This window comes from Globicephala melas, chromosome 13, assembly GCF_963455315.2.
Source record: "Globicephala melas chromosome 13, mGloMel1.2, whole genome shotgun sequence".
Lineage (NCBI taxonomy): Eukaryota > Metazoa > Chordata > Mammalia > Artiodactyla > Delphinidae > Globicephala > Globicephala melas.
This window is the reverse complement of record NC_083326.1, coordinates 55,706,848-55,733,178: the sequence shown is the minus strand read 5'-3', so window position 1 is coordinate 55,733,178 and position 26,331 is coordinate 55,706,848. Positions and strand designations below refer to the sequence as shown.

General features: G+C 41.1%; 1 protein-coding gene across 16 annotated transcripts in view; it reads left to right on the top strand.

Moving 5' to 3' along the window:
* The window catches only part of DLGAP1 (DLG associated protein 1), a 1,249,700-nt gene that overhangs the window by 924,995 nt on the left and 298,374 nt on the right, over positions 1-26,331 (top strand). For 9 of the 16 annotated variants that reach the window (XM_060310335.1, XM_060310340.1, XM_060310339.1 and 6 more), the window contains one exon: positions 141-1,169. In XM_060310335.1, the coding sequence (XP_060166318.1) occupies positions 213-1,169 (957 nt within the window). In that variant the 5' untranslated portion in view covers positions 141-212. Of the gene's footprint in view, positions 1-140; positions 1,170-5,746; positions 5,898-6,124; positions 6,376-26,331 lie in introns of those variants that run through there. The other 7 variants (XM_030836671.2, XM_060310343.1, XM_030836666.2 and 4 more) reach the window with 4 other exon arrangements.

Sequence of the window (26,331 nt, the reverse complement as noted above, 5' to 3'; positions counted from 1 at the left end):
ACAATGCATTAAAGCTGCTTTTAGGGAGAGTCATGAGTTCTGCCAGAAAACCAACTCAGTAGCAGACACGTGGAAAGAGAGCAATGTCTATCGACCAAGTGAAGCGCTAACCATTGTCCCCCTCTCCTTCACTCCCCCAGGTCCTTGCGGGAGACGGGTCTGGAACCTAACCACCGGGTGTCCATGACCCCCGTGGTTGCGCCCCATCAGCGATGAAAGGGTTATCGGGCAGCCGCAGCCATCACCACGGAGTCACCTGCGATTCGGCCTGTGACTCGCTGTCGCACCACGCAGACCGCAAGCCATACCTGCTGAGCCCGGTGGAGCACCACCCGGCCGACCACCCCTACTACACTCAGCGTACCTCCTTCCAGGCCGAGTGCGTGGGCCCCTTCAGCGACCCGCTGGCCAGCAGCACCTTCCCGCGCCGGCACTACACCTCGCAGCAGGAGCTGAAGGACGAGTGCGCCCTGGTGCCTCGCACCCTGGCCACCAAGGCCAACCGCATCCCCGCCAACCTCCTGGACCAGTTTGAGAGGCAGCTGCCTCTCAACAGGGATGGCTACCACACATTGCAGTACAAGCGCACGGCCGTGGAGCACCGCAGCGATAGCCCCGGCCGCATCCGCCACCTGGTCCACTCGGTCCAGAAACTCTTCACCAAATCGCACTCCCTGGAGGGGCCGTCCAAGGGCAGCGTCAACGGGGGCAAGGCCAGCCCCGACGAGACGCAGACCGTGAGGTACGGCAAGCGCAGCAAGAGCAAGGAGCGCCGCCCCGAGCCCAAGCCCCGCAACAACGCTTCCCCGGGCTGGTGGAGCTCCGAAGACAACCTCGACGGCGACATGTGCATCTACCACGCCCCCTCGGGCGTGATGACCATGGGCAGGTGCCCCGACCGCTCGGCCTCCCAGTACTTCATGGAGGCCTACAACACCATCAGCGAGCAGGCTGTGAAGGCCTCCCGGAGTAACAACGATGTCAAGTGCACCACCTGTGCCAACCTGCCCGTCACCCTAGACGCGCCGCTGCTGAAGAAGAGCGCCTGGTCCTCCACGCTGACCGTGAGTCGAGCCCGAGAGGTTTACCAGAAAGCCTCGGTTAACATGGACCAGGCCATGGTGAAGTCAGAGTCGTGTCAACAGGAACGTTCCTGCCAGTACCTTCAGGTACCATTTATGTGGAGGGATGGATGCTTACGTGTTGTACCTGCTGATTGTGTGGTATTTCCTCCTGGGTCCTAGTCTTGGCTCTACTATGAATTCCCTATATGAACCTGAGCGAATTACTTAGCATTTCTGGGGCGGAGGGCTCCTGTCAGGAAACAAGCCTGCTAGCAACCTCATCCAGTTATCTTGAGATACTAGATATAAAAGTGCTTTGAAAAGCACGCCTACCTAAAGGCAAGAAGTTATTAATGTTTTGTGTTCCTCTTTTGTCCGAAGGATCGTGGGATAGGGAGGAGAGAAAAGGGGAGTTTACACAGAATTTTAAAATAAATCCACCTTTTTACAAAAGTCAACAATGATCTTTGGAATTCTGGAAAGAGTTTAATTAGATCTATTCAGTTTTTTAAAATTATTATTATTATTTTAAATGCTGTCTGAAGCTATTAGTTTGGAAAAATTAATCTACCTCTTCACCACTGCAATTTTTATACCACCACCAACACTAATCACACTCCTACCCAAGTTCCCACCCCCCAGAGCCCAGGGAGTTGGGGTGATGCCCTACGCCCTGAGGAGGTGGAGATGGAGACAGTCTGGGGACCTGACAGGCACAGCTCCAGAGACCCAGGACAACAGAGAAGAGGAGGAAAAGAAGGGGAAGCATCTGCACAATAAAATACAATTAGTGTCAGAATGTAAATCCCACACACGTACAGACCCAAGGCCGCTCCTCCCCTTCCACGGTCTCCTATTTTTCCTACTGTCCTCCAATCCACTTAAAACAGATTTCACCTGGATAATAATATCAGGGGAAGAGTCTTTTTCTTCCCTACCTCCTCCTTCTAGTATTGTCATTTTTCCCAAGACACAACCTTCCATAAGAGGGATCCTCATAGTTTTCCTTTTCAAAGTGTCTTTCTCTGCCCTCCCTTGCTATCCTCATCTTTTTAAAAAAGGTTTCACTGAACTATAAAATCATGACATAATCATTTCCCACTCTTAAGAATAAATGCAAGAGAAAAAGTCTTCCACCAAGACATTCATCTTGTTGCTCTCTTTGGATTTCTTCTGACAAAGCTGACTCCCTTGGGAATGCCTCCACCAAGCCCTGAACATATTCCAGTCACTGGACAGTCAATGGCAGTCACTGGACAAGGACAGTGCCAGGGCCCATTCCCAGAGTTCAGAAGAGGCCACTATTGTGTGGATAGTTTTCACAAACAACACAGTATTTCCTACTGAAGGTGGCATCGTTTAATTTACTGTAAGCTTGTTACATGTGTTAATTAAGTCATCAAGAACCACTAACAGAATTTTAGAGCTAAAGGGATCATCGAATCCAACCTTTTCATCCATTTAGCATGTAAAAATCTAGACTCAAAGAAAGGGAAAGGCCTAGTGGGTCATACTGTTAGTATGTGGCAGAGGTAGGGCCAGAACCCAAGTCTCTTAACTTATAGAAAAGACCAATACAAGGGTTACAACTGAAAGCTTTAGCAATTCTTTAAGCACATAAATCTCATCCGCTATTGAGAATAAAGTATTTTGATAAAACATCTGTCTTGAAGAAAGGATGTGTAATGAGATAGAAAACCTAGGATACATTTTTGTCTATGAAGGTTTTGTGACTAGCGGCAAAAACAAAACATTCAATTTTTTTAAAAAAACTTGAACTTTAATAAGTAGTGATGAGATTGGATAAGAAATATCTAATTTAAAAGGATACTGTACCTGGATCTAGGACCAGCCTTTGTTAGTCACAAAATGCTTTCATGATACTAGCATAATTGCCTGCTTCCTACCTTAAGTTCATTTTCCTTTCCTTTTTATAACCTTTTTGAAGTTAAAAGCTCAAGTAGTGGTGAAAAGCGGAAGGATAAGGAAAGGAAGAAGGAAAATGATATTAACTGAAAATCTACTATGTACCAGATACTGCAGCAAACATTTTCACATTTGTTATTTCATTTAATCCTCATAATAGTCCTGAGAGCTACAGATAATAACTCTCAGTTTTTGCAAGAGAGGAAACCAAGGCTTAGAAATATCAATTGTCATAATGCTATGTGGCCAGTAAGTTGTAGAACTGAGTTTTAGACTTAGATCTATCTGATGCAAAATAGCTCTTTCCAAAACACCCCAGCACAACTCCGGAATCAAGGACATGAAATGGTGAGCAAGGGGGAAAACAAATCTTTAAAGTAAACGTATTATTATTCAAGTTCTTCAGTAAAATAAGAATGAAAGCTTGAAGATTTAAGTATGGGATTTAGTATAGTAGCATTATTGGATCTCATAAAGATTTGGAAATTCTATTTTCAAATTGTTTGCCTTCTTTTACGCTAGTTTTTTTTTTTAACATGTTTATTGGAGTATAATTGCTTTACAATGTTGTGTTAGTTTCTGCTGTATAACAAAGTGAATCAGCTATACGTATACATATATCCCCATATCCCCTCCCTCTTGCGTCTCCCTCCCACCTCCCTATCCCACCCCTCTAGGTGGTCACAAAGCACCAAGCTGATCTCCCTGTGCTATGAGGCTGCTTCCCACTTAAGCTAGTTGTTTTTAATGAAATATTTGAGGCTTACAGAAAGATATCAAGAAAAAAATAAATACCCACTTATACATCACCCAGCTAGAGAAATAAAACATTAATTACAATGGATCACACAGGTACCCTCCTCAATCCCATTTCCTTCCCTTCCTCCCGAGAGTAATAGCTAATCTGACTTGATACCAGAAGCACCTTTGTCTTTAATTCTGGAGTTACTGAAAGACTGAAAAAATTGTAATATTTTCTGTTCTTCATTGAGCAATAATTAACTCTAAGACACGCTAGTTCAACACTTGAAATATAAACTGAGCTCCAAGTCATGTCTTCTTTAGCAAATATTGACATTTATTGAGCTCCTGTTCTGTGCAAGACTTTCAAACTGAAAAAAAAATCCTGTATTTCAAAGTGGGGACATAGTATGTTTAATAAATAAACTAAATGTAGAGCAGTGTGTGCTTCCCAACCAGTGCGCTGAGATGAAGAGCTCATATAAAGAAAGGGAGGAAGAAGCTGGACATTCACAAGGGGAGAGAGGAGATGGGAAACTCCTAAGAACTGGATGTCCTTCCAGCTCTCTTCTTGCTTTATAGGGAAGGGAGAATCTATGTCCTGCAGAAGCTCCCCTTAGGAAGATAGGTTTAGCCAGTCCCTGTCAGCTCCTATAGAATAATTTCATTTATAAGCTCATTCTTAGAAGCAAATTTGGGAACAAATAAGTTCTTTTTTTTTTCCAGTTGTATTGCTTTAATTATCAACTAATATTGAAACTGGATGTACAAATGTGTTTGATTTCAATGTCACAAAGTTTAGTGGACAAAGCATTGAACTTTAAATAAGAGGGTCTATGTTTTAGTTCCTATTTGCCGCTAACTAGTTGGTGATCACTCACTAATGATAGGGCTTAGAACCATCATTTCAGCTCTCCGGGTCTCCTTCTTCTACTATAAAGTAAGGCACTTGGTCAAGAAGGCCTGGGATCTCAGTCCACATCTTCAAACTCCTAAGTTACATATGCAGAGCACTAATTACAGCCATTTTCAAGAGCTGTAAAGCCTGGAGCTACCATTTAATACATGCTTAAAGTAGATGCTTTTCCGATGTTATCTAATTTGCTCTCTGAAACTCTATGAGGTATTTTATAGTTGAAGAAACTGAGATTTAGTAAATTAGATTAAGTCACTTGCCCAAGGATACACAGCTAGTACATGGCAACACAGAGAGTCAAACCTGATTTGTCTGCCTTCAAAGCCTGGATGTCTCCATTTACACCTGATCCCTACCCCTTCCAAATATAAAACAGAGGGAGGAAGCGACATATCCTATATACCTATTATGTTCCAGAAGTCATACAACAGCTCAGTTAGTACCCAAAACACCTTTGTAAAATTAGTATTACTATTTACTCCAATTTTATGGATGACAAAACTGAGGCACAAAAGCTGAAATCATTTGTCCAAGAACTCACGGATAGTCACTGGGAGAGCTAAAACTTGACTGTGGGTCTGAGTCTGTAATGTGCTTCAGAAATAGAAATAAATGCATTTTTTTCGTTTTAATATTTGTTTTATTCTGTAGCAAATGTATGCATTCATTTGACCTCCTCTGGGTGCACACAGTTAAGAATGCATGTCCATGAAATGTGACCCATCTCAGATGAGCAATGGAATGGCTGGAATGTCCCAAATTTAATTTGACTGAGCATAGGTTAATATTCACCAATACTGGAATTCTAAATACTAAAAAGTTCTGATCTGCTCTTTGTAGAATTATCACTTAGAAATCATTTCACTTAGGCCATTGCCACGATTATACAGAACATGAGACGTCTGTAGGTATTGGGTCTCCGTCTGACATTGATTTAAAAATAAAATACTGTAGCTTGAAATCATTGCAAGTTCCAGTTAATACAGTCAATTGGTGAGATGTGCTTCCTCACAAGCTGTTTGTAGTTAATTTTAAAAAGACTCCCTTTTTTTTTTTTCCAATATTGTTATTTTTAAATGTCAAGAATCAGATGTCTGCTGTTTAGAACTACTGTACCGCTGCCAGTGACTTTCTGTATCAGGATTTGGAGCAGAGACATGGATTTGAAGACATTGAAAGTGTTTAATTCTCAGTTGAGATGTGGTTGGCTTTTGTATATTTGGAATAGAGCATTTATGGCACACCTCAGGGTAAGTGCTCATCGTTAAGTAAAATAAAATAGGAAGGGGGTCAAAGGAGTCAAGGGAGTTTGGGTTGTTGATTTGTTTTCGCTTTAAGAAAGCAGGATTCTTGGTTCCGTATATGCCTCTTTACGTAAAGTGAGTGTTGAGTGACTGGCATAATAAGCTATTCAGAAGAGCAAGATTTTAGATCTCCAACTGTTAGCCTTAAAAAAAAAAAAATCCCTTCAAATGCGTGTATTTTGCATTCATCCAGCAGCAGACACAGGAAAAAGGAAACAAAGCTCTTCGGTAAAAGTAGAGAGAGAGAGAGAGACACAGAGAGAGAGGGAGAGAGAGGGAGAGAGAGAGCGCGCGCACAAGACGGACAAGAAAGCAGGCACCCTCAGAGATGCAATTTTAGGAGAGCAAAATGATCGACCTTTTTAAGGCTGAGTGGGTTTCTTCAGTTTGTGTGCAAGTTTCAAGAAATGGAAGGACTGACCAGGTCTGAGTACAACTCTTTTATTACTTTGTATTTGGTGATAGTGTGTTGTTTGTTTAGGTGGGAGGGGTTTTTTGTGTGTGGGGGGGGGAGTTTTCGTTATTTTATTTTTTCTCTAAATAATGGCTAGCACAACTGAAAGGGCTAAAATCTGATGTGTGTACAGATGGTAAGAAAACAGGTAGAGACATCAGATACCTACACATCTGTATCTGCAAGAGGCTGCGTAGAATCTTTAACTGACAGAGGATCTAAGGTGCTAGATGCCATGAGAGGACATTGTGCGTCTTAATGGTTGAAATGTGATCCGTTGTTTTCCATGGCAAGAATCCTGAATGCTTACTGTTCCTTTGCAAAAGTAAAATTTCTGGATGGTTTGCGTTTCTGTGGATTTTCTTGTGGCTTTTTTTCCCCTGTTGGTTAAATAAGACTCCACAAAAGATCACTGAAGAATCATTCATAACAAGCATGAACCCAGAGTTATTTTTTCAATGCAGGTACAACTATTTTTCCAAATGTTCTTCAAAATTATGTCAGCCTTTGCCCAGTGGGGTTTTCTTTCCCCAGCTGAGGTTTTCCTTCCTCTTATTTTAGAACAATTTAAATGATGTTAAATCAGTTTTTAAAAAACTACTTTATGTGATATGTGTGACAGTGCTGAGCAGTTCTGCTAGTGACTTTGGTTACTGTGATGTTTCCTTGCTGCCTTTTATAAAGAAAAAAAGTTAACCACATTGACGATTTTCTTTATTTTCAATTTAAATTGCCTTAATAATCCGGCAAAAAGTGTCAAGATTCTTGAATCTATTTCCTATTTGGCTTGTACAATCTTCTCTCTATTTTTTCCCTGATATCTTAGTAGAGATGTCCCTCTTTCTTAATAGAAAAATGAGGTTACTTCTGCCTGATCCTACTTTGAATGTAGAATCAGTGATTCTGGTAATTCTCTCTCTGATTCTCTATAATTCTCTCTGTTACTCAGATCCCAGTATTGGGCAGGGGAGACAATTGGCAAAATATTCTGAGAAAGCAGGGGTCCAGAAAGAGTCAGTGGTAGTAAAAGAAAGATGAAACATCCTTCCTGAAAGTTGTTAAACTTTATTATTCTTGGTCTGCAGTTTCATTATGCTAAAGACATTTTCAGCTATACCAAAAGTGCTTGGTTAGCCCCAATCAAAGGTTTCATGGCACAGACTTTCAGATCCCACAGAGTCCAATCTACTCATGGAAGGTATAGCATTGCTTAGCACAGAGTAAAAAAAGAAAAACCAGCTTTGGATCACTTAGTGGCCAGTGGACTTTATCTCCTCTTTCTCCATTCTCCTTAGAGGACAGTTTGCTTGGTTGAAAATTAAATACAAGAGCCCAGGGTAAATATTTACCATTCAGTAAAGAAGCATTCACCCATAATCTCTGGTCCATTTGAGATCATGCCTTTACATGACCTAACACAGACGTGATTTGTGAATGGTAGAACACATTGGTTTTTTGCTTACGGTTTTATAGGGGTCACTAAAATATATATGCAGTATGGCCAGCTGGCTTTGACTCGGTGGTTAGACTAGGTTTTTTACCATTTTAGTTTTAAATTCAAAAGCAACAACCTCTCTTGGTGGACTACTGTGCTCATTGGTGAGTTGAATCATGGAAAAATTCCATCTTTATTGTTCCAAACAGCTGAAATCAGAAACTTCATACGGTTCAAACTGTAGTACTCTAACAGTCAGATTTTTTTCTGTCATTTGCCAGGATAGCTTGGTAGAGAAAAAAAAACTTGGCCTTTTCAGGTCAAATCAGGTTACTATTACTGAAATCCATAAGGAGTTATAAGACCTTACTATGATTTATGTTACTCATTTGAAACTTTGAATCCGTACGTTTTCCCGTTGGATAAAAATAACATGCATTTGGGACTTCACAACAACGGTTCACTTATCTGCTTCTAAAAACCATCTCGCCTCATCCCCAACCAGCAGGCTGTGTCCCTAGCTGCTAGGACACAGGGAAAAATCGTTTTACTCAAGTTTTGTAAATGCATATTTAAGTGTTTTAATAAATTCTTGGACAGAAACCATGGTAACGGGGGGGGGGCTTTAATTTTTTTCAGTGAATGATTTATTCTCCTTCAGCCCAATCCTGTTTGTAATTAAAAGGTAAAGATAAAGAGCTAATTACTGTTAAACAATTAGCAAAGGTAAAGGAGGGAATAGAGTGTAAGGAGAGGCCCACCAGCTCATTCCTTCATTTGCCGTGACCAATTTCTTACTTATATTGTTTAACACTTTTATTTCTTGGGGAACACTCATATGACCAAGGAATGACCTCTTCTGGTTCTCTGATCTTTTAAGTTTAACATAAACGATTATCTTGTAAAAAAAAAAAATTGGTTTTTTCCATCTGTTAAAGGTTAGCAATATTCCCTGCCTTGTTTCCATTTCTAAAATAGACTTCTAATTACACTCACAAAATGGGCTTTCTAGGTAAGTATACCTTTTCTTTCATGTACATTGCCACTCTTCTCTATCAGTTGGAGCTTCTACTCCTTGTTCTCCCAGAATTTGGAAACTTCCTACAAAGTTCAGACTTGTGCTATCACAGAGCTGTCGAGGAAGCAGAGTTATGTGGAGTCTAGAGTTACTGTATGCTGTACGCATGTGTCCAGGTCCATATATACACGTTACATCTGCACAGGCATTCCTGTACCCGTACTTCTAAAATATGCATTTATACTTATGCTTTCTTTGACATCTGATTCATGACGTAAGATCTGTTTCAAACGTACCATTTCACAAAGTCCACGAAAGAAGAATGACTATAAAGTGGGGAAACAGACTTTTCATAGATCCTGGAAAAAAACACCTTGCCTTGCTTTTAAAGCGATTATTTTAAATCTCAGACCACTAGTATGAACCAGCTAGGGGGGGTCCTGCTTCCTTAGTGTAAGGATCAATTCCTTTCAAACAAAGAGACATCCGACAACAATGAAAGGAAATGACTTCTGTTCCTCTCATTTTTTTTAACCACTGTTAATTATATACTTGCAGGATTGTCAAACTCCTCGCTGATTACACTCTCCAAGTCTCTCAAACTTTAAGGTGTGTAATTAAAGAAGCAGGCAGGCTTTATTTTGTTTTTCAGAAAAATGATGGTTTCAGCGTTCCTGAACCTCCTCATTGCAAGGCCATCCGCGATACCTTCTCATTCACAAACTCTTCCCTGGAAGGTGGGCGTAGCATCTTTCCACCTACCTATTTCTCACCTAATAATCCCCTTACAGAACAACTGTTTGAGATTATTTAGTCCAACCTACTCTCTCTAAAAGTGGGAAAAATAAACCCTAAGGAAATACCTTGACTGACAAAGGTGAGTCATCTCATCAGTGGCAGGCTGAGACTAGCACACTAACTGCCCAGCTACAGCCCCGTTCTTTTTCCCACTATGTCTTTCACATCTATGAAAACTTTTAAGGCTCTTTTCAAAGACGAACTCATCCTTTCTTACTCCATCCATTTAAGGCAGTGGGGTCAAGGTACAAGGAGGCAAAGAACTGATCTGAAAATGAGATTTGAAGCATGGTTTTGGCTTAAAAGGTTCACAAGAGATGAAGACAGTTGTTAACGAAATAATGACCTGAAGTTCGTAATTCTGGGGTTACAAATGGCAGGGTACGATTTTTAACTTCTAAGTAAAAGAAATGGGTCTGTTTCTCCTGTTATCCCTGTCGATCCCTCCTGCATCCCAAAGGTTTTATTATAAGGAAACCCTGTACCGACGGAGGACAAAGTGAGCAAAATTGCTCCAAGTTCGGGTGTGTAATCTCTAGTCATTACACTCAGAGCCCTGGGACTGGATTGTGAGGATGACATACTTCTTTCTGGCATCTTCCGCTATCTTGGCAGCCAGCTCCTCTCACCTCTCACCTTACTTTCCTAGGATAAAAATTATTAACATAGCTGTAATAATATTTTTCAAAGCAGTGTGTGTGTGTGTGTGTGTGTGTGTGTGTGTGTGTGTGTAATATGTGACACATAGGACATGCTATATTGGGATAATGGGAACAAATATATTAAATCAGGGTAAGTCTAGAAAATGTGAAACAAATAATGCATAGGAGATATCAAAGGCTACAGGTTGATCTCTTGGTTATTGCTTTTGAAATTCAAAAGTGAGACCATAGAAGATCTAGCTCTAAAGTTGAAAATGCTGTATGAAACGTTATATAGTGGCATCCGTGAGGGTAAAAATTGAGCACAATACTACATTCGTCTGCAGGCGTAGTCATGTATGTGTGTGGCCACTTGCTCTATCATTGAATATTTAGGGCAATAGTTCCTTAACTTTGTGTGTGCAAGAACCACCTTGAGGGTGTCTATAAAATGAGGATTTGTGGCATCGATCCAAGAGATTCTGATTCTGTAGATCGGGGATGAGTCCAGTACAGAGATCAATGTCAGGACCGCACTTGAACCTGATGCTAGGGAGCTATCAGACTAGATTCATAACTGTATTTACTGAAGGGGGCAGTAGAGTCTAACAGATGAAAACATTGGCTTTACTATCACTACTGACCTCCCACATGACTTTGGGCTCCCTCTACTTAGTACTTCCATTTCTATATCCGCAAAATGGGCATAATGATATGACTCTTGTGTTTGTTAAGGTCTCAGAAAAATATTTCATTTCAAATTGGGGAAAGAAGTGAAAACTATAATGTGAAATGTTTTGAGTTTACAAATCCTCAGATGTTAGCATGCTTCACTGCTTCTTCACGTGTTTCATATGCCACTTTTTCTGTTACATTTTGCTTGATCGAACTTTCGTTACACCAAGGTTAGCCTGAACACATCCGATTCTGGGAAAGGAAAGCAGTCTCCCAATGTCGGGTGACAAGTCTTCATCACAATGTAGATTTAAGGCTTCCGCACCCCATGTGCCAACTAAACACATAAAGCTTTTGTCTGCAGATGAAAAGATCACAAAGGGTCAATCTTTTGATAGCTCAGCTTCTGCGGGTCAGGTTTTCCCCCACGGCTCGATATTTGCTAATGGAACACAATTTTTCTGGCCTCCTCAAGCTTTCGTGTGTGTTTAGACAAAACCTGCTTTTGTTTTCAGATCCTAAGTCTGTCAAGACCTGCTGCCTTATTCCAGGCAGCTTTGGGAAGTCCACAGGGCAAGTCTAATTAAGAGCAACAGCTATGGGGCTATCCACTCACCTCCTTTCTTGGGTCTCTGTTGAGTGTTTCTACCAAGGCAGCTTCAAGGCGTGGGAGTTCTTCCACCGCTGCTGGCGGATGACAATAGGTCCTTGTCCATCACTCTTTTTTGCTCCTGTCTAAAGTCCCTGATCACTCCTGTTCATTCTCAGACGCCAGCCCCATCACAGGCCACCTGCTGGCCCCGGCTGTACTACAGACATCAGTCTGACTGGCGGCCCCCAGCAGTAAATACATACAGAGAGACGCCCCTTTTAAGTCCCTTAAAGGATCCCGACTACTTGTAATCCTTGGATAATTCATTTTTTTCTTCTTCTTCTTCTTCTCTCCTAACTAGTAGAAGTTCAGCTGGCTTTTCGGTAACTCAGGGGGTGTCAGTGCAAGTAACTGTCATTTGTTTGCAAATGAACCTGAGCTTTCTGAAAATGATTCCCCTGTAAAATCTTCCCCCCGTCACACTCCTCCAGGCTTCTCGTGGATTTGACATTGTTTCCTGTTCTCCCACCTCTTGGAAGTATTTCATGGCACGCTGAGCAGACACTTTTAGTCAAAAACGCCTATAAATAGCTGATTTTCCTGCTTGCTGCCTTCTCTCTAAGGCTTTCACAAAGGAGGTGAACAAAGCCACTAGAAACAAGAACTCTCTGTGACGGCTGTGCGGTGACGCTTATGAAAAATCCGATCTACAGGCCCTCAATTACCGTGTGGGTCCCTTTGCCATATTTGACTTAGGCAATCACTGCCCAGTAAGAGAAACATTTTATTTCACGCCAGCTGATCTCATGAGCTGAACAATCAATCAAAAATGTCTCAGATGAGCTTTCCTGCTTCTTTAAAAACGTTTATTTTGACTTTCACGCTGCTTTTAAAAAAAAAAAAAATCCCAAAGCCAACAGCTGTTTCTTAGATTCTATTGGTAAATCTAGGTGACCAATTCCTATGGCTATTCTGTGATAGGAAATGTGAAACTACTTCCACGTTCCTCCTCCAAACTGGCCTTGCTTATAGAGTTTCACTGTCTGGCCTGTCTTTGCTCTGTCTCCTATGTCACCCATCATCAGCTCCCCCAAATCTCCCAGGGTGGTGTCATGGAACTCCCTGGAAGACTGCACTCAGCTAGGCAAGGCCATAATACCAGCCTTCACTGACCTCACTGAAATGACCCTTAGAAATCAGACACATGACATTAATTATACTCGTTCCCTTCCTCCACACCTTACTGAGCAAAGGAGAATCGGGCTTAGCTATTTTATTCTATAATTTGGAATTCTATAATTCTATAATTCTATTATAGAATTTGGAAACTCTCCCAAAACCATGTTTACAGCTGAGGAAACTGAGGCCTGGAGAGATTAACCAGCATCCCCTTGGCTCTTCGGTTGTAGAGAGGGGGGTGGGTGTCTTCCTCAGTCCTCTCACCCCACCTGTTAGCGGTCCTCTATCATGGAGCATGAGATCGTCATTGATCTTGGTGTTCTGTCTACTCAAAAAGTTCTGCCACCAGCCCTGCTCCCTGCTTTTTCCACTCTAGGCACTGGGTCTAATGTGGTTTTGGTTTAGTCTGTTGCTAAGGTTTCTAGAAAGTACATCTCGTTAAGGCTTTCCTCTTTGTGAACTGAACACGCACAGTCAACACAAGTATGGGAAAGAACTTCAAAGGACAGTTAGCTCAGTGCTTTTGACATTTTTAACCATGGAATTCCTTGTTCATACAAAGCAGAATATATTAAACAGAAAGCAGTCCCCACTCTGTATTCATGGGTTCTGCAGATGGAAAATATTAGAAAAATAAATAAATTTCAGAAAGTTCCAAAACGGAAGCTTGAATTTGCCTTGTGCCAGCAGCTACTTCCGTAGCATTTCCATTGCATTTACAACTATTTTCAGAGCATTTACACTGTATTAGGTATTATAAGTAATCTAGAGATGATTTAAAGTACACGAAGATATGCATAGGTTATATGCAAATACTGCACCATTTCAAAGAAGGGACTTGAGCATCCTGGGTACCAAGAGACGACTGCAGTGCTCACACTGAAGCAAGACTAGGAGAATTCAAATCCAAATCCCCTTCCCTCCCATCCACTGCCCTGCATCCAAGTTTCCCTGAAGGGGGGGGGCTTCTAAAGCACAGTCTGAAATTTGTTGCCCATTCCTTAAGCGGATCTTAGCTAAGGAAGAGTTTAATGATTGGTGGGGGGGGCGGGAGGAGACACAGGGATGGGAGGGACCAGGATGGGGCAGAGGAGGGGAGTCTGTATCCACTCTTGATAAACCAACTCTTGACAAGTCAGAAAAATCAGAAAACCCTGATGAAGTCCAAAAGATGTCAGTTAACTGTCCCAAGCTTGGTAAATTGAATCGGCAGCTCTCCCAGGCTGCAGTCCAGCTGCCCTGTCTTTCCTGAAAACGACAACTGATCATGGGTGCCAAGAGTTCCTGATTGGCTCACAGTATGAAAGCACTTCTTGACTCCAACAGACAAGTTCTTATGTCACCTTCATTCCTTTTCCTCAGCTGTGATCCAGAGAGAGGGACTGACTTTTCTATGAGCAGGCAGGCCTTTCAGCCCCAGGCCAGTGCTCAGCCTGTACACCATACTGAACACTTCCCCATCTTCATCACACACTTGATGTGCTTACATGGGGTAATGAACGATGGCAATAATAATAAGTCAATGATGAAGGAGAAGAAGGAGAAAAAAGGGAGAAAAAGAAGGACTATAATTTCCTGAGAAATTTCAATAGGCCTATGCTTAACATATATTGTCCCTATTTCTGGAAGTTACTAGGGTAGCGGTTCACACCCTCATTTTATACAAAATGGAGGTAATTAATTTGCCCAAGATTATATTGCTGGTAAGTGACAGAATGGAGATTTAAACCTTGATCCGTGTGATTCCACAACCTGTTCACTTCCCATCATACCATGCTGCCTCTGCTTGGTAAATATTCCCTCTGATCTTTTCCTGACGAATTGTTTCTCAATGAGAGTTTATTTTAATGACAATTTTTTAAATGATTAACTATAATTAAAAAAAACAGATTCTACCTCTATGATTAGGTGTAGTTTGGAAAGTGGCCATGTTAGAAAGTAACATATGAGATTCATTTGCAAAGTCAAATGTATAATGTAAATTGGAGTAGAACAGTATCGTTCCATATAACTGGAAAATTACATCTCAGCCTATGAAAGAACCATCACTCAAAGCTGTTGTGCTTATTCTCTTTTCAGTGAGAAACAATACAGTTTATCCCTTGAGACTGCCAACCTGATTGTAGTTATAATGTTATTAAAACACCATAAGGTTATGTCCCAATTAGAACTGTCTGCCCATTTAATATCCTTTGCTTGTATTAATTTGGGGATGTTTTCTTCTACAAGAATTAACTTCGCTGAAACGGTGAGGAAGGAAACGAGGAATCCCCAAACCCAATTTCTCTATAACAGTGTGACTTTATACTTTTGTCCTATGGGGATACCAGATAGTTATCTCCAAGGCATGTTTTGAGCCAGAATTCTGCTGGGTGCGTGAGCTCCACACATCCCAAATTGTTAACTAAATATTTGGGGAGTTCACAAACTTTACTATTCGTTAAAATGATCACAGGTCCAAAGGAAAAGATATGTTTCCCTAAAGGTCAACCTTTAGAATGCTTCTTAATTACTTATATAACTGAATCAAGTAAGCCATGTAATTAATACCCAGTGCAGAGGACACATGTGTATCAGTTGAAGGTGGCCGGGGGCTACAGATATCCAATAAATAGTGCTGTTAGGGAATGTTAGCAGAGTTTAAACTAAATTTCTATAATAGATCATACAGAACACTCAGGCTTTTGAAATCCATCAGGATAAAAGGTACCACACTCAGTTATGAATCTGGAAGGCGTGGAGAACTTAATATCCTACTTTTCAGCTCATGTTGGACTTTTCCTCATGTACATGTCTCTCATCACAGAGAATTCAGTGTTCTAGCAAGCCCTTATTTAATGCCCTCCCCCTTTGCTTAAGCCCAGATGAAGTTCGTTTAAAGTAATGGATACAGTCTTAATGTTTCCACAGCCTCCACTTTCTCTTGGTTCAATATTTTATAAAATATCCCCACGCCTAAGAAGGAAATGTTAATTATTCACTTCACAGGGACAGGTAAGTAAGAAATGAAAGAACTCACTAAAATTAAACAAGGCCAATTTCATCTCACTGATGTTTCTGAACACTGTACTTCTCAGAGTCAACCAGCGATGATTTCACCCAACTGTCATAATAGGTAGTCTCTTCGCGCTATCTACATCGTGAGTGTATAATGAAAAATTCTGTTAAATCATTTACGAGGACAGCCTTCTCAACATCTTTCATTCAACCAAGATTCATTTAGCACCTGTTTGACCCACACTGAACTCTGGGAGAGGTGACTGCATAAACGTGGGAAAGGGAAAGACCAGTGTGGGGAAAGGCAACCAGGCTTCCCGCCCCGGAGGCAGTGGGGCTGCCCAGGCCCTGAGAAGAAATCTTTGCGCAGACAGCAAACCTGCTGTGGGGAAACCATCCTAGCGTCCACGGAGCATCGTGTGCTCGTCCAGCAGCAGGCCGGTAGGATGGGACCACCACACTGTGCCCCCAGAGGACTGAGATGCCGCTGGGGCACCCATGGTTCACAGGCACGAGAAGAGTGGAGGGACAGCAAATCGGGAGAGAAGCCCAGGGAATAACAGATGGGTTTATCACACCAAAACCCAACTGTATCCCCAGCTCATACCCCTGAGGGGGCAACTGTTAGGTAGGAAGATACTTCCTAACAAAGCCATCGGATCCCAGGCAAGGTGAAGACCTTCTCGTTATTAAAAATATGTAACGAGAGGCTGGCTGAACATGTCAGGGACGGAGCGAAGGAAATTTCCCTATTTGGGGAAGTGAGGGCAGGTGGCCCCCAGGGTTCCTTTCAAATCAAAGAGTCTCAGCACACAGTGCTGTGCAATATGGTAGCCACCAGCCACGTGTGGCTATTTAAATTTACATTAATTAAAGTGAAATAAAAGGAAAGATTCAGCCCCTCGGTCACCATAGCCACATTTCTAGTACTCAGTAGTCACATGTGACTGGCGTTTACCATATTGAACAACAAAGATATAAAACCTGCCCGTCACTACAGAAAGCTCTACTGGACTGCGTGGTTCTAGCTGTTTCTTGTCTATTTTAATATATTGAGTTCTAGTAGATTTGGGCTTTGCCCCAAGAAGGTAACATCGTGTTGTGATGTCCCAGTGCTTAGAGGTGTCAGAACCAGGTGGCGCCCGGGTGACAGCTGCCGTGGGAATGCCTGTTTTCCGCCACCTACTCACGACAATGGCATCAAATAAACCACTTCACCACTCATATCTTCTAGTTCTTCCTTTAGAAAAATATCTTGCCGAGTTATCGTGAAGAGTAAATTCTTTAAAGTACCTAGCGTTCGAAAAGCACAACTAATTTTTGACTAGAAACACAAGAACGAGCCTGGGATTTTGCCCAGATTCTCACCCACCATTTTTCAGGACTTGCCATGCCCGGGGCCTTGCTCTGGGCACAGAACGCGCAGTGTTTCCCTGGATCTTCCCATCCGCCCTGGCGCTGGCCCCTCCAAGGAGCCTGCTCAGCTCCCACTCTGCCTTTTGTACCCGACTGACCATGAGCTGCCCGGGCAGTACCCAGCACAGCACTTCCATTCACACTCTGAGCTTTGGGCCGAAGCTCTCGCTCGGACAGTAACCCTCACGTGTGATTCTCATTTATGAAAGAGGGCTGCCAAAATTTTCTCCTACTCACAGTGATTTGTAAATTACAACGTTGTGGCACCTCTGGGAGCTGCCGCTGGGTGCCAGTGGATTCAGAAGTTGGCGATGCATGGTATTATCTGCTACAGCCAGCCGCACGGCTGGTGCCAATCAGACGGGCCCCCCTCCCCCGACAACAGGTACCGTTTGCACGTTACCTGAGGCACTCCCGCATCCCTCACCTTCTCCTGCCTTTGACCAAATGGCAAGAGCTTTCTAGAGAGGCCCTTGGAGTATTCACTACGGGTTATTTGGGGGGCAGTGTTTACTTCAGCCCTATTCACTGAGAAGAGTGGGCACCTTCCTGCTGCCCATGAAAAAAATCAATGTACCAATGGATGGGTGTCAATGAGAGACTTAGCACACCATTCTGAGTTGGAAATAAGAGTCACCTGCTTAGATAAGAGGCAGTAATCTCATGGACTAATAACCAGCATGTACGTTGTAGTCTTCTGTTTTAACGTAACCGGTATTACCAAAAACATGCCGTCTGGCCACATTTGTTTACTTTCCAAACGTCAAAAGCCGTATTTTCTCACATTGTTCTCTGAAACCAAGTGTTCTTTGGCCAACTTTGAGGACTAGAAAGAGATTGCTTCAGCCCCACAAGCCAGAAAAATGCCATTGGTGGCAGGCCAGTTGGAAAGCTTGCTTTCCAGAATAGGCCTTTCTAGAAAAGCTTACAAGCCAGGGCTCCCTAATACAGACCCTCAGAGGAAGAGGGTTTCCAGGCCTGGAGCATCTTGGGAAGGTTACTTATGATGCCGGGGCTGCCCAGAAGCAGAAGTGACGAGCTTGCACATCTGACTGCCGTTGGAAGTAACCCTACCTTGAGAAGACCGTTGGATGGGGTGGAGGAGAACTCAGATGCAGGAAGGCAGGGCACACCCATCCACCTAATTCAGTGCTCTTAGCCTGTGACTGTGGACAGATAGGACATGTAGTCCCCAAGAATGGCCTCTAGGGGGTCGTGAACTCGTGAATTTAACAGTTGAGGAGGGGGTTGTTTGTGTTCATCCTGTTCTGGAGAAAAGTCCTTAGCTTTTAGCATGTCCCCAAAAGACATAAAGGGCTACTAACAAGTTTAAATTATGATATCCTTAAAATTAGCGAGCTTTTCCCCCAGATGATCCAGCAATCCCACTCCTGGGCATAAATCTGGAGAAAAACGTAATTCAAAAAGACACACACACCCCAATGTTCACAGCAGCACTGTTTACAATAGCCAAGACATGGAAGCAACCTAAATGTCCATCCACAGATGAATGGATAAAGAAGATGTGGTACATATATACAATGGAATATTACTCAGCCATAAAAAAGAATGAAATAATGCCATTTGCGGCAATATGGATGGACCCTAGAGATGATCATACTAAGTGAAGTCAGACAGAGAAAGACAAACATCATATGATACCACTTATATGTGGAATCTAAAAAAAGGATACAAATGAACTTATTTATAAAACAGAAATAGACTCACAGAGATAGAAAGAAAGCTTATGGTTACCAAAGGGGACAGGGGGAGAGGGATAAATTAAGAGTTTGGGATTAAAATATACACACTACCATATGTAAAATTGATAACCAACAAGGACCTAGTGTATAGCACAGGGAACTAATACTCCATATCTTGTAATAACCTATAGTGGAAGACAATGTAAAAAAAAGACTAGATAGATATAACTGAATCACTTTACTGTACACCTGAAACTAACACAACATTGTAAACCAACTATATTTCAAGAAAAAAAAATTTTAATTAGCTTTTTCCTTAAAAAGTTGAAGTTGATGACTTTCCTTCTTCCTTGTAACATCTCATTAGAAAAGCCTTTTGGGTTACAACCTTAGAATACTTTGAGGAATGGGGAATTTTTCAAGAATTATTATTGTGGGTGCCTATTACCTGAAATAGATAGATACTGAGATGGAACTTGGAGATCCTGTTACAAAGTAAAGTGTGTGATAGGATTTATCGTAAAGGAGCTCTTCCTGAGTGATCAATTCAAGTAACAAAAAGTGAGGTTCTGCTGTGTACAAGGGCTGAGGCTGAGATGAGAGGGGAATTCAAAGATATGTAAAATAGCTCATACTCTTAGAGAGTCTGTAGTCTAGTGGGACACTGGGTGGTTAGATAAATAGAATACAAGGCAAAGTAAGAAGCAGTATGAAGATACCTGAACAAGGAATATGGAGGTTGATAGGAAGAAAAATTCCAACCTGGGGTTTAGGAAAGGGAGGATAAAGAAGAAACGTTTCCCCATTTGAAACACTATGTCTCTGAAGCTTTGGTATCATTTCTTTGGAAGCATATTGGTAGGGATTTCTCTTAGCTTTTGCCCATTTTTACTAATCTCTCAGTAATTTAGCTCTGTATCTCCCATGCCTGACTTAGTGCCTAACAAACACCATTTATGTATGGATGGATGGATGGATGGACAGATGGGTGATGGATAGGTGGGTGGATAGGTGAGTAGGTGGATGGATGGATGAATTAATAGGCAAGTGGGTGGGTGGGTGAGTGGATTGATGGATGGATGGATCACAGGCAGGAGAGAGGAAAGGCACAGAGAGAGGGAGAGAAAAAGAAATAGAATTCACAACATCATAGTAGTTATTTCACCAGCCAGCTCAGTTCAGAGTCTTGTGGGAGAGGAGTTTAGAAAGGTCAACATCTCCATGGATCAGAAGTCTGGGCACAGTCTAGCTCAGCTGAGTGGCGTGCTCAAGGCCTTCCAAGGCTGAAATGAAGATATCAGCTGGGCTGGGCTCTCATCTGCAGGCTCTGGGGAAGATTCTACTTCCAAATGAATTTAGGCAGATAGCGGAATTCAGTTCCCCGCGGCTGTACAACTGAGGTCCTTGCATCTGCAAGCCACCAAACGTCGTATCAAACCTCTGATCGTGCTTTGAATCCCTCTGACTCTCTCTGCCACATCTCTCTGACTTTCTCTTCTGCCCTCAGCCAGGAGAAAACTCTTCTTTTACTTTTTAATTTTATTTTATTATGGTAACATAGACATAACACCCCTCTTCTTTTAAGGGCTCCTGTGATTACAGTGGGTCCCCCCAGATTAATCCAGTATAATCGACCTATTTTAAGATCACCGATCAGTAACGTTACTGACATCCGCAAAGTCCCTTTTGCCGTGAACCAGAACATATTCACGGGTGTGACAGCAGGGGTTAGACATCATGGGAGTCAAAATTATGTCTACCATAATAGTTAACAACAGAGTGCATATAAATAGTAAATTGGTGAGGAGGGCACTTTTAGTGACAGTCATGCCATTCAAAGGCATGCAGTCAGTTTTAGGAAGATAAAGTACAGCTTTGGATCCAAACAGCTGTGTTCAAACCCTGTGTTTTACAGATTAGGCAACTCTGAGTGAGTTATTTAACCTCTCTCTGCCATGGGCTCCCCCTTTGTAATATGGTGGTAATAACAATTCCTATCATGTAAGGGTCTTGAGAGGATTAAATGGGTGAATGTAATATAAAAGATGTAGAACAACGCTTGGAAAGGGAGCATTATATATTATATAATGCCTCAAGAAATGCTATGATTATTACTATTGAGTGTGAAAACATGGCGGTACCAACATGAACTGAAACAAGGCAGATTTAAGAGACATTGCAGAAGTTACCGTTAGAGGACACAATTTCGTTTAGTCAGGCTTTTGAGGAAGTGAAATCCTACAGCATCTGTACTCGTTTCCTATTGCTGCTATAACAAGTAACTGCAAATCTAATGATTTAAACACAAATTTATTATCTTACAGCTCTGGGGATCAGAAGTCTGAAATGGGTCTCACTGAGCTAAAATCATATCAGCAGGGCTGTGTCCCTTCTGGAGGCTCTAGGGGAAAATGCATTTTCTTGCCAACTTTCCAGCTTCTAGAGGCTGCCTGTATTCCTTGACGCCTGGCTCCCCCTTCATCTTCGGAGCCGGCAATCACATCACTCTAATCTCTGCTTCTGTGGTCACGTCGTCTTCTCTGACTTTCCTGCCTCCCTCTTTCACTTACAAAGACCCCTGTAATCACACTGGGTTCATCTGGACAATCCAGGATAATCTCCCATCTCAAAATCATTAACTTAATCACCTCTGCAAAGTCCCTTTTGCCACGTAAGGTAACACTGTCACAGTTTCCCTGGCTTAAAACGTGGGCATCTTTGGCGAGCCATTATGCCACCTGCCACAGAATCTACCATCTCATCTGTGATATGCTTTTTTTAACCTAATCATTTTTGAAACTTTGTATGAAAAGTGTGTGAAATCATCTGCCCAGAGCATATCAGCTAAATGAGATCAATGTACACATTCAGTGGTCCTGGAGACTTCTTTCACGCAGAGATGGACTAAAAAGGCATCAATTTCTGCGTTTGTTAGATTATTTTAAACTATTTGACTATTTAGACTATTTAAACTATGTTAGTCTATTTTAAGCCATTTTAAACTATTGGGTCTAGATTCCTCTTTGCCTATGTGTTATATATTTGCTGCTTTTTTAAAATTTAGAATGTTTAATATTCACTTAAACTTACACTAAAATGCCAATTCTTCATATCACTTGAAGACATCTTTCCAATATCTATATGTAAATACATACATTTTACACATTTGCAATTAACATGTTGCATGTATTTTTGCCTTTTTTTGTACATAATATAATTTTTAAATCAAATACTTGTGAGCATTAACTACATGTCAGGTACTCTGTTAAAGACTGGGCATACAAAGTTGAAAAATACAACTTCTACACTCAAGGATTTCTTACCATAGTGGGAGAGAGGAGGGATGCTGATGGTAAGAATTTTTTTTTTTAAATTTTTATTGGAGTATAATTGCTTTACAATGTTGTGTTAGTTTCTGCTGTACCATGAAGTGAATCAGCTATATGTATGCATATATCCCCTCCCTCCTGGATCTCCTTCCCACCCCACCCCCCATCCCACCCATCTAGGTCATCACAGAGCACCGAGCTGAGCTCCCTGTGCTATACAGCAGGTTCCCACTAGCTAGCTACTTTACACATGGTAGTGTGTCTATGTCAAACCTAATCTCCCAGTTCATCCCACCCTCCCCTTCCCCCCCATGTCCACATGTCCATTCTCTACATCTACGTCTCTATTCCTGCCCTACAGATAGGTTCATCTGCACCATTTTTCTAGATTCCACATATATGCGTTAATATACGGTATTTGTTTTTCTCTTTCTGGCTTACTTCACTCTGTGTGACAGACTCTAGGTCCATCCACATCTCTACAAATGACCCAGTTTCGTTCCTTTTTATGGCTGAGTAATATTCCCTTATATATATGTACCACATCTTCTTTACCCATTCAAAAGGACAAAACGTGTTTAAAATATATAGAATTGCCTAGGCTTGGAGGTTGAATGACTTGGTTGTCAGGAAAGAGAAGAGTAGAAATGAAGACCAATTTATGGTTTGAAAAATTGGATGCATGTCAGTATCTCCAATTGAGATAGGTAATCTGGGAGAAAAGATAAGTTGGGATGGAAAAGATGATATAGTTCTAGACATCTTGAATCTGATGTGTCTATAGAATATCCAGTTGAAGGTGTCCCATAAGCAAGCTTTCACTTATCTGAATATTATTTAGAAGGATATTACAATAATTCAGACAAGAGATGATTGTGGTTCAGACTAAGCTAGAAGCAATAAAGATGGAGAGAAGTAAATGTATCTTTCTACCATATCTTTAAGGTGCCAGGTTGGTCAAAGGTCCTCAGGTGAGGAAGACAGAAAAGTGAAGGCAGCTGAATTTATGAGTCTGGAGTTCAGGAAGCTGTCAGGGCTGGAGAAAGATTAGCTGGGAGTTATCACGTAGAAGGTAGAGGAAAGTTTGAGTGAATGAGATCACATTGGGACATGTATGTTAGAAGGTGAGGCAGCACAGACCAGTTTCCTAGGTTACACAGATATTTAAACACAGACAGGTAGCAAAGGAAAACCATGCTAATGGGTCAGCAAGATCAAAACAGCGTGGAAGTAAAGGGAGATCAGGATTTCAAGAAATAGGAAAAGTTGAACGAGGTCAGCTACCAAAGAGGGATCGAGTCAGACCTGGAATGAAAAGTCTATCAATGAATCTGGCAATTAAGAAGTAACTATTTAATTTGCCAGTAGTTTCATAATTATCATAACGTATCATTTTGTATATATACATTGTATGCATATATATGCTTATCATTTTAATAAATGCTTATTATTTTTAATGTCTAGCATTTTAATAAAAATATTGTGGCTATTAAAGTATGCTAACACACCATGGTGAGAATACCGATTTCTCAATTATTTCGCATTTGAATTTTTTTTACATTTTTCGCCATTATGAATAATGCCTTAAACGTCTTTTTCAATAAAATGTGGACCGTTTTTTCTGGTTAGTATTCCCAAATAGTATGCACTCGTCTTACATTCAAAAAAAAAGAAGTTCAAGTAAATCTTAGTATCTTCAAATAATTTAAAAATTCTGATTTTGAATAATTATTCTGCAGACTTGTTTACCCTTTCCGTTGTTTTCAGATGGAGACAGTCACAAACATTTGGACTATGGTCTAGCATGGAACGCACACTTCCAAAGCCAGCATTTCCTCAGTATATTACATCCTGAAGTCCTCTATTGATGCAGCATTATAGTGAATGATCTCCAGAGGAATCTGTTTCCTTTCTCTACATTACAAACCATTTAACACCCATGAGTAATAGGTTTCTTCACTTGCAAAGGACTAAAGTAATTTCCCATTTATTAGCTATTTTTGTTGACCTCACTTCACTAGAGATCCTCAATCTAAGTTTTATTTTAGCAATCACAATTCTCTCGTCTAATTAACAAAAAAATTGGGCCATTGCCTCAGTGGCCTGCATTCAACCCTATTTTGACTGGCGATTTTCTAATAATATCTCATGCTCCTTTCCACCCCTGTACTTGCAACAGTAGTTTCTGTTCCATTGAGTTCATTCTCTTTGCCCCCATTCTGCTCTGTTTGTTTTTCTTTCCCCCTCACATTTCTTTTTTCTTTTCCTGTATTTACTTAGTAACCTATCCAAATCTTTCACTGTTACAAATGCCTCACGAAGCATGCAATTACTTAATCAGTAGAAATTCCTGGATTCGCTGGGCCAATGGGAATGCCAGATGGTAAGGCTTTTTGCACGTCACCAAATGGCCTCTAGAAAGGGTCCCTGAATTTTCACCCCAGAAGCAGTTTCCATTCTTGACACCCTTCTTAGAAGATTCTTCTCTATCGTGAGTCCAAGCCCACCTCTCTTTCTTTAACTTGGATGTAGAGCTATGTGAAATAAATCAAATTTTTCTTCTACAAGGCAGTCCTTCAAATGTTTGATTAAAACTATTGTTCGCTTCCCTGGTGGCGTGGTGGTTGAGAGTCCGCCTGCCAATGCAGGGGACACGGGTTCGTGCCCCGGTCCAGGAGGATCCCACATGCCACGGAGCGGCTGGGCCCATGAGCCATGGCCGCTGAGCCTGCGTGTCCGGAGCCTGTGCTCCGCAAAGGAGAGGCCACAACAGTGAGAGGCCCGCGTACCGCAAAAAAAAAAAAAAAAAAACTATTGTTCGCCCATAAGTCTTCATTTTTCTATCTTCAAAATACCTAGTTCCTTCAGCAATTCTCTGAGAATAGGACATCAAGCTCTTTTAGCTGACAACAGACAAATTGTATTTGGTTCCAAGAAAAGCAGCATCTCTCTTAACTTATGATATTATTTTGTGAACAATATTTCAGTTGAATTTGGACTTCACAGCACCCTTTGAAAATCTTTGGATATGAATACCCTACTTCTATCAAGGTACCAGCTCGTCTGGCAGCCATGCCAACCTGTCTCATACTCAGATAAAAACTGTGAGCCATTCATTCACATGAAATCATTTTGACATGTTTGTCTTACCTTGTACTATGCGCTTAGGTGGTTTAACATAATGTAGACTATTATGTTTATCTTTATTAAATGTCATCTTATAAATACAAATGTGTCTTTCTAGCCCAAGGTCACTCCTTACTATTGTGCACAGTCTAATTCTAGAGAACATCATTTATATTAGTAGTTATCTTAGTTATTTATTTATTACCATAATTTTCCAGAAAATAACAGTAGAGTCTTGAGGAGGGGACAGCTTGTTTCTAATTCACCCACCTAAAAGTGCCATTTGGATGACCAGAAAGAATGCTTCCACTGTCAAAACTGGAGAAATACTAAATCTAAAATCCAGTATTTTAAATATTTTCCCAAGATGTATTATATTCTAAATCTCATAATAGTGTCTAATATATCACCATGGAAGTTGATGATTAAAAAACTGTTCAGAATAGGGCCAAAAAGAAAGGCTTATGCATACCACTAAAGACCATTCTCCATTTTTTTCTTGATATTATTTATAGACCATCTAGGAAAAGCCATTCAACCAGTTGTGAATCTCCTATTCAGTCTACATTTTTTTGTTCTGTTCAAAAATGTATCACTTTATTACTGGTATTATTGGGGAGGTTCATAATATACGTTTATTGGGGAAACTTTTAAAATACATAAGAAAATAAAGAAGATAATCAAAATCACCCAGAGATGATCACTGTAAATATTTTTGTGTTATTGCTGTTCTTTGAAAATACTGATATCACTAAGACTCTGAATAAGCTCACCAAAAAGAGAAAAAGAAAGCATAATATAAACACTATTAGGAATGAAGACAGGAACAGGGATAAATTTACAGTAGATATTAAATCTATCATAGGACTAGAACAGAAATAGATTTTATACCAATATATTGAAAACGTAAGTGGATAATTTCTTAGAAAAACAAATTATTCAAAACTCAGTAAAAACAAGAACCTTGAATACATCCCTAACAGTTTAAGAAACTGACACATTAGTTTAACATTTACT